Source organism: Prionailurus bengalensis, chromosome C1 (genome assembly GCF_016509475.1).
Source record: "Prionailurus bengalensis isolate Pbe53 chromosome C1, Fcat_Pben_1.1_paternal_pri, whole genome shotgun sequence".
Taxonomy (NCBI): Eukaryota; Metazoa; Chordata; class Mammalia; order Carnivora; family Felidae; genus Prionailurus; species Prionailurus bengalensis.
The window spans coordinates 160,242,723-160,251,022 of record NC_057345.1 but is presented as its reverse complement, the minus strand read 5'-3'; the positions used below and the strand labels follow the sequence as shown (position 1 = coordinate 160,251,022).

The 8,300-nt window shown below is 51.5% G+C and overlaps 1 protein-coding gene across 1 annotated transcript; it reads right to left on the bottom strand.

The window, feature by feature from the left end:
* Positions 1 to 3,600: 3,600 nt before the first annotated feature.
* SP5 (Sp5 transcription factor) lies at positions 3,601 to 7,063 on the bottom strand. The gene is made up of 2 exons (XM_043577011.1): positions 6,066 to 7,063; positions 3,601 to 5,362 (listed from the first exon to the last, which is right to left on the bottom strand). Exons 1-2 carry the CDS (start codon positions 6,114 to 6,116, stop codon positions 4,214 to 4,216), a joined length of 1,200 nt encoding a protein of 399 aa, XP_043432946.1. The 5' UTR covers positions 6,117 to 7,063; the 3' UTR covers positions 3,601 to 4,213.
* Between the last annotated feature and the right edge of the window lie 1,237 nt (positions 7,064 to 8,300).

Here is an 8,300-nt window from a genome sequence, read left to right as displayed (position 1 = left end):
TGTTTATGTATATTGGATACCACATTGATCAGGTTACCATTATGGTGGCCCAATGATGAAACGCATCCTTTTGTTGTATTAATCTAAGTAAAGATTTCATTGCCAAAATACATCTTTCTGTCTAGACTTTTTCCTTACTTTTTCCTGTTGCATCAAACTATGCTGGCACATATCCTTATTTCAAAGCTGCCCTGGGTTTCATACTGTTTTAAAGTCCCTCTCTATCATGCAGACCAGAGGTAGGTAGTGATATCTGATAGAACATTCATATTACCTATTTTGAGTAGCTCTCAATTTGGGATATTAGCAAACCATAATTCCACTTACTAGAAAAACAAAACTTGAAGGTTGAATATCATTATGCAACACAGTTCATTTCCCAGTGTGATATCAATGTATCTCAACTTGTCAATATTTACCGTGAAGAGCTAAGGCAAGTAAAAGTGGCTTGCAATTTTAGAGCCCTAAACAGCTTACTAGGTGTTTACATGAATATGAAGTCATAGCTACCACTATAGTAACATTCTGTGACACTCTCACAGCAAAACCAAAATAAATGGGAAACACTAAAGGTTCAGCTTTAAACGGATTACTGAAAAACCTATAGTATTAGAACAGAGTACAAAGTAGGGTGAAAAACTGCCTTTTCTACAAATGTCATTGTTTCAAGTAGGTTTCCGCAAGAAGCATGCTCATCAAGATTAGTTTTTAAATGGCTATGTCTTTCTTGGTTGACTTACAGCAAAATAATTTAAAACAATATTCATAACATGGTTTTAAGATTTAAATTCTATCTGAAACTAGACTAACACAGTAAATAATACAGTTGTATTTTCTTTAACATAATTTACTTCCATTCATTACAAATTAGCGGTCAGCTGAAGGTAAAATTTACACAATTTTCCCTTGAGAAAACTGTGGAGTATTGTTAACAAGTTTAGAAACACACATTTCAGAGGTACCTAAATAACTGATAAGTCAATTTCTCCATGTTTCTAAGTTCTTGATCAAAACGGTTCATTCATCAATTGTTAGATTCAAAATAATCATATCACATTAATTTTAGAATTTTCTAAAATGATACTGTTGTTTGCATGCTACTAAAACCATTGCTTCAAAAATGTATATGAGACCATCATTAACATATTCTCTTCAATTAATTTTTAAAACTTAATTGAATTGGGTGCTAGGGTCTTTAAGTAAAGCCTTGAATTTGGTTGGTAGATTAAACTTTCCTTTTTGATGTTAGCAAAACTCTAAATAAAAAATAACTCTTAGTTTACGTTTAATGGTAATTTGTTTCTGTGCTGCCCAAGCGAGCACTGAACTTCTCTTCCTTTAAATTTTATTAAAATTTCTGCAAACTGTGCTTAATTGTACATACTTATGTATATTCTTTCTGCCTATTGGTTTATTTTAAAATAGTCTTTAAAGTCCTAGGTGGTACTGGTTGCAGTTTTATGAAACAGACCATGCATTAGCAGTTCACATTTTAACAGTTTATACAATCGAATACATTTTTGCAGTCAAACTTATATTTCTGATTTATTAGCTTATTTTTCAGTATAGACATGAAACGGTTTCCTACACTTGGACAATAACATCACATCATTGTGGCTTCCTTGCTTCCACTTGGACAATGGCATGAGCATTTTGTTCTAAAGTAACTGGAACACAAATGTTCAGTGGTAGGATAAAGAACGGTCTTTCCGTGGTACCAAGTTAGCCTAAAAACTGTACTTTTGCCATACTTTTTAAGCTTGTAGGTTTAACCAAGTGAAAACATAAGAAGGTTATTTGGTCATCAAATGACTGCTCCGCTTTAAAATTTTTTATATATCGTATTTTTAGATAAGTTCCGTATGTTTTATCTAGTTCTCTTGGCAATCATACAGTTAAACTTAGAAGGAAACTTTACCTTCAACACTGCATCTGTTTAGATACTAAAGGACCACAGCCATCAGTAATAGCCAGCAGGCTCATTTCAAACTTGCCATTTTTCTTTTTTCACCAAGGGCATTCTCTTTTGAATGAGCGAATCACTTTAACTTTTGAGTCCAAAGCCCTTGGTCTTTCCACTCTACCAGGATTTCTCTTTCCCTACTATCTGCAAAAAAAAAAAAAAAAAAAAAAAAAAACATCTTTTCTGGCTCTGATGTGAGTTTCTGTAACTCTTCATAGAAATGATTCTCAAGAATCTGGGTTTAGATTAAGACCACACACTTAGATGTGTATTACTGTAACTGCGTAGCAACTTTCTTATTACTATTGCTAGCAAACCTGTCACTCTTGAAAATTTAGCTAAGCAAACTATCCTTCCCAGGTAGAGAAGCCTGAAGATTCCCGTTCCAATCTATCATTAAACAGTTTCAAAATCTCTAATGAGAACAACTGGTTCTAAGGCCTATCTCCACGATGATTTGAATATTCTTTTACTACCTTGTCTCAAATTAGAGTAAAATGTCATTTCTTAGGAATATGAAAGTAATTTCATCTCTATTATGTTGATGTCTGTGTTTTACTTTATACTGTAAGTCTCAAGCACAACCTTCCTAGCTTTTAAGAATTTACCCTTCAGTTTGACTTCAAATAGAAGTTTGTAAACTGTGAAATCCTATCAATTTATACACACTTCTGCTACCATGAAGACTATTCAGTTCCACTGAAATCTGGCATTAATGAGGCCAGCTTAACATATTAACAAAATTTAGAACATTTTCTGTTCTTTGACAATTCTAAATCAGATTATCTTATTATTAAGATAATTATTAAGATTAAGATGTCAGTTTCAGGTTTAAAAACTCAAATACATGCAAACATCCAGGAGTCAGCTGAGTCAAGACACTTGAAAAAACACTTGTAAACTTTTTTAGAGACAGGCGAGAAACCTACCTATGAGTATTCCTGGTTCCTCCCTGAGCAAATCCTGGTCAACTTCAATGAATAAAAAAAAACTAAAATCCCAAGATACAAAGTGGAACTAAAAACTTCCAGGCCCAGCCAGAAGATCTCTAAGTGTCTATTGTGAAACAAGACTCTTCAGATTTTCACAGCACAATGAAGAAGAAAAGAAGCAAAACAAGAGGATTGAGGTGACAGCTTCTTTCCTGGGGGAAAGACCAACCTGAAGAAGGGCCCCCAGTTTCTCTGTAACTCTCCGGAATCTCATCTGTGAACAAATCTTGAGTCTCCAGCATCTCTCCAAACACCTGCATAACCCACTGCCAGGAGGGAGCACAGCTCCGTGTGACGTCTGTCCCTAGAGTACCACCAAATGGAAAGCCACGAATTCGCCAGATAACATAAGGTCCATTGTATGTACAGCAGGTATCAAACTTTTAAGAGAAGCCCGACAGTCCCTGGTCAAGTCCTAAGGCCGCATGAGAAACTCAAGGTGTGACTGGAAAATCTTGCCCTATCCCTCTTTACCGCAAAACTGACCCTGCCCTTCTTCCTCCATCCATGCACCCAACACACCTTCCCAGACCCTTCTAAAGCAAAGAAACCTCCCCACATGCAGTCTACAGGAACCGTCTTCTCGGTGAAATCTGACCATTTTGTAAAGCCTCCCCGAAGAAGAAAAGATCAAATGAGACTGGCTCAGCCGGGTCCCGAGGTGACCCCAGAGTTAACGTATTTATTTTCACGCTGCAACTGCGGATTGCTTTACAGAGACATTTCATGCTGTAGCTCTGCATGGAGCTGAGGACAAAAGTAACATTTTTATTAACGTTATAATTATTATAATTATTCTTTAACAAAGCTATTAAATAACCTGTACAAAGCCCGGACGGGTCCTAGCAAAAAAAAAAAAAAAAAAAAAAAAAAAAAAAGCACAATTTCAAATCTCCCAAGGTCCTTCTGCTTTAACTCAACAGTGTTTCCTATATACAAGGTCAGCCCAGTGTGGTCCCCCAAAACTGTAGATCTCCTAGACGGTGGGAATGGTTAAGAGCTTGAAACCGCCCTGGCGTGACGCAGTGCTCCTCACCCTACTTCCCTTGTTCCTCCGGCGCACAGGGTCCCTGTCCGAAGGCCGGGCCAGGGAAGCTGGGAGCCCGGGGCGTTGCTTTGGGAGGAGGGCAGAAGGAAGACGCAAGAGCCTGTTGGGTCTTCCCTCCGCCAGCTGCCCACAGAGCTCCGGAACCTCCCCAAAGAGGGGCTGGGAAGGGAGTCCCAGGCGGGAGAGGCCTCGAGTCGCCCCGCGGTAGGCTCACAGGTCCCGCGGGTCTTCCCGCTTGACCCCGGCCTCGGCAACTTTGAGCTTCTTATTCTGGTGCGTCTTGACGTGCTTGGCGAGGTGGTCGCTGCGCATGAAGCGCTTCCCGCACTCTGGGCAGGCGAAGCGCTTCTCGCCGGTGTGAGTCCGCAGGTGCCGCTGCAGCTCATCCGAGCGCGTGAAGCTCTTGCCGCAAAAGAGCCAGTTGCACACGAAGGGCCGCTCGCCCGTGTGCCAGCGCAGGTGCGCCTTGAGGTGCGACGTCTTGCCGTACACCTTGCCGCAGCCCGGCACGTGGCATACGTGCTGCTTCTTCTTGCCCGGCTCTGCCTCGGGGGCGCCGCCAGCCGCCTGGCAGTTGGGGCAGCGGCAGCGGCGGCACCTCCTGGCCGTGGCCGCCAGGGGGGCCTTGGTCTGCAGCAGCGCAGCGATCTGGCTCTGGTACTGCGCAAAGTCCGACGGGCCCAACACCAGGCCCCGCTGCAGGGCGGCGGCGGCGGCGGCTGCGGCGGCGGCGGCCGCTGAGGCGGGGAAGCGAGGTGCGTGCGGGCCCCCGGCGCAGGCGCCGGAGAGGCCGCCCCCCGGAACCCCGGAGGTCCCCGGACCGGTGCCCGCCTGCGGGATACTCCACCACGGGAGGTCGTCGGGGGCTGGGTTGGGAGACAGCTGGCGGCACGTGGGTGGCGGTGGTGGGGGCGGCGGGGGCAGCAGGTTGGAGTAGCCGGGCGGCAGCGCCGCCTGTGTAGGGTAGGGCACGTAGGCAGGCGCGCAGCTGGCGGGCAGCGCCGCCATGCTCGAGGGCAGCATCTTGACGGGTGAGAACTCGTAGGGGTACGAGGGGTCGGCGGGGGGTGTGAGCGGCAGCTCGTGGGCCGCCCCAAAGGACGGCTGCAGGTGCGTCTTCTGCGGCGTCAGGCCCAGACTGGGGTGCGGGGGCGGCAGCGCGCCCGGTGAGTGCGCGGGCATGTCGGCGGTCCACGGGTGAAAGAGCCTGGAGGGCGAGCCCAGCGCGGGGTCGTAGGGCACCTGCAGGAAGTCCGGGGGCGCAGCGGCTCCCGGCTGGCCTATACGGCTACAGGTGGCGGCTAGCAGCGCCAGGGGCGAGTGCTTTCCCAGGTCCGGGGAGGCGCTGGGGGTGCGGTCCTGCATGGGCGGCGGCGGCGGGGAGGGCGGAGAGGAGACAAAAGGTTAGCGCTCCAAGCGCGGTCTTCAGGACGGCCCGCCACCCCCACACCAGCTATTATATCACCGCCCCTCCCGCGTACCGGCTGTCCCTCCCCCCACCCACCGCACCCCCGCACGCACCCACCAGTACCGTTAACTTTTGGAGCCTGCGCTACCTGAACGCGGAGCGCTCGAGCGCTTCCTGTTAAACTACTTGGTGCAAAGAGACGCCATCCAGACTCAGAGGAAGCAGGCACACGGTGGGAGGGGAGAAGGATCCGACGGGCCGCTCCGGCCTCCGCGGTCAGAAAGGGTGTGGAAACACCCACAGACCAGCGGCCTATCCGCCCTCCCTCCCACCTTTTAAGCTACTCTCGAGCTCCTCCTACGCCCGCCCCAGCCTGAAATTCAGCGGGAGGGCCCCAGCAGGGTGAGCTCGGGCCCTGTTCTTGGCCAAACTCGCAAGGCCGAACAACCCTCGGATTCGCGCGTCCCTCCCCCCAAAGGCCACACTCTAGACACCAAGGTTAGGTGCGAAGTTGACGTGGGCACCACTAGGTCTGACTCCAGCTGCATCCACCGAACAGGGTCCCTTTGAGATTCAGGGTGCACAGAGTACCACGATCGATCCGGACGCGACCCTTCCCACCTTTCCCTATCTCCCTCCGAGCCCAGACCTGACCTGGAGGAAGGCCTGCAGCGAGTCGTTCCGGAGGACGGCCACGGCGGCCATAGCTACAGCTTTCGGGCCGTTGGCTGCGGAGCAGGGCGCTGCCGAGGCATGGAGACCCGAAGGCGAGGACGAACGGCCGCCCAGCGTCCCTCCCCGGCGCCCTCTCTGCGCTCCGGGGCCCTCCCGCCTGCGCCTCTCGCCGCGCCCCGCTCGCTCGCCCCGCGCGCGGTCTGAGCGCTTCAGGATCACCTCCAAGAATTTGATAAGGACTTTGCTGGGCCGCCAGCCAGTCAGAGGGAAGATTTATGGCTTTGAAGTTTGCCGCTACCCAATCATCAAAGAATAGCGGCTCTTTCAGAAGCGAAAGCAAATCCTTTGAATCCACAAAGCTCCTATGGTGTGTTTGTTGGTCGGGATAAAAGAACTGATTATTAGGGGGGATGGGAAGGGAGGAGATAAAGGCGGGACAATTAATGAAGTAATCACTATGTGGGAAATGTATATACACAAATAATTGGATTTTCCTGATCAAAGGGGGCCTTGCCGCCTGGAGACCCGCGCTTGGGTTGCTTGAGACACTCGATCCTCCTCCCCCGTCCCGCAACTCCCTTGCAATTAAAGATTTGCGCCGAGGCAGCGCCCAAAGTGACAAAGTGTCTTTGTTATCTCCAGAGAAATCTGCCTTTGGCTTCAGGGCGAGGGACTTTGAGGCTGAGATGAGGGTAATTCCCCCCTCCTCCAGTACTTACACACCCCGCACCGGAACAGCACACCCAGCAGCCTGCGCACACCGCGGGCCCCAGGGAATTCCCGGGGCGGAGCGTGGGACGCACCTCGCCGAGCCGGCCGCGTGCCCTCTACCCCCGCCCGTCGCGGTGGAGCCGCGGGCAGGGTTCTGACCCGGGGCGGGGCCAGGCGGCCGCCCAGGGCGGCGGTGGGTAGCGCGCACGCTCCTGGGCCGCCCGCCTGACAAGCCACTGTAGCTCTCTTGTGACATTCCTGCTGGCGACCTGGAAGTTTTCTTGGGCCACAACTTTTGCAAATAGTGAGCCTGGGAAAAACACCTGGACCGCGCTTACCACCACAGCTGAGCTTGGCAGGACACCCAGAGCAACCCATGATATACACCAGAGGAAAAAACTGTACGTCGCTCTTCTCTCTTCAGGCAGGCAGCCCTGGACCACCGCGAAGGGCCGGGCAAGCAGCTGACCGCTATTGGCCCCCACCGAAGCCTCCCGCAGTGCCGGCAATGTCTCCCTCCAAGCCCCGTCCGGCGAGTGAGCGCTCTTTGCAAGCCGCACACACCTACCGGGGAACTACTTGGAAAAAGTAAGGCGCGGTCGAGGAAACCTTTTGTTGTCCAACAAACCACAAACAGTACGAGGGAGGCCCTTTAACCGGAAAGAAAAGTCGATAAAAACTGTTGTTCCCGTCACCTTTGTAAAGAGAAGAAAGTTCAGGCGCGGGGCGTGCGCCCCGGGTTAGGGAAAAGCTCACCCTGAACCCTCGCTGGCCCGCCCGCATGCCCGGCCGCGGAAGGACGGTCGGCCACCTGCCCCTGTCCGGCCCGGGCTCCAGGCGCGTCCTGCCAAGTCGGTGCGGACGCAGGGATCTCCGCACCTGGGAGCAAGGGGTCGCGGGAGGAGGAGGAGGCGGGCGGAAAACCGCGGAGTCCTCACGGCACTGGAGGGGATTAAGGGCCGGAAGGGCAGCTGAGGCCTCCCGCAGGCTGCCGCCGCTCACGTGGCGGTGCAACCGAGCAGGCCGCCTGGGCTTGGCGGACCGCGCTCCACGCCCGGCCTCCCCGCGGACACGGGCTCCTCTCTCCGAGGCCGCCGGCTGTGCGGGGGCTCTTTGAGCTTTCTTGCGTCCGGCCTTCCTGCGCGTGGCCAGGACTGAAGGGAGGACTGACCGTGTGGTCCAACTCGTGGTGCGGCGCCCGCGGTTAGCCCAACTCCAGCAGACTTCTGATTTGGAGACTGGGCTGTATCCTGGTGCCTTCTGCATTCCCATCAGGGGTCGGGATGCTACGCCCACCAGACATACATTTCCCCGAGCCCAGGGCCTGTCTTCGAAATAGAAACATCATGCGGAAGAAGAGTGGGCCACCTGCGGACCAAATACTATGAGCAAGCACGCCCCCCGCCCTCCCCCCCCGCCCCCCCCGCCCTCCCCCCTCCCGCCAAGGTGTTAACCCAGGAAGGATGAGCAGTGACCACCATACAGCTCACTTGGCCAAAGCTC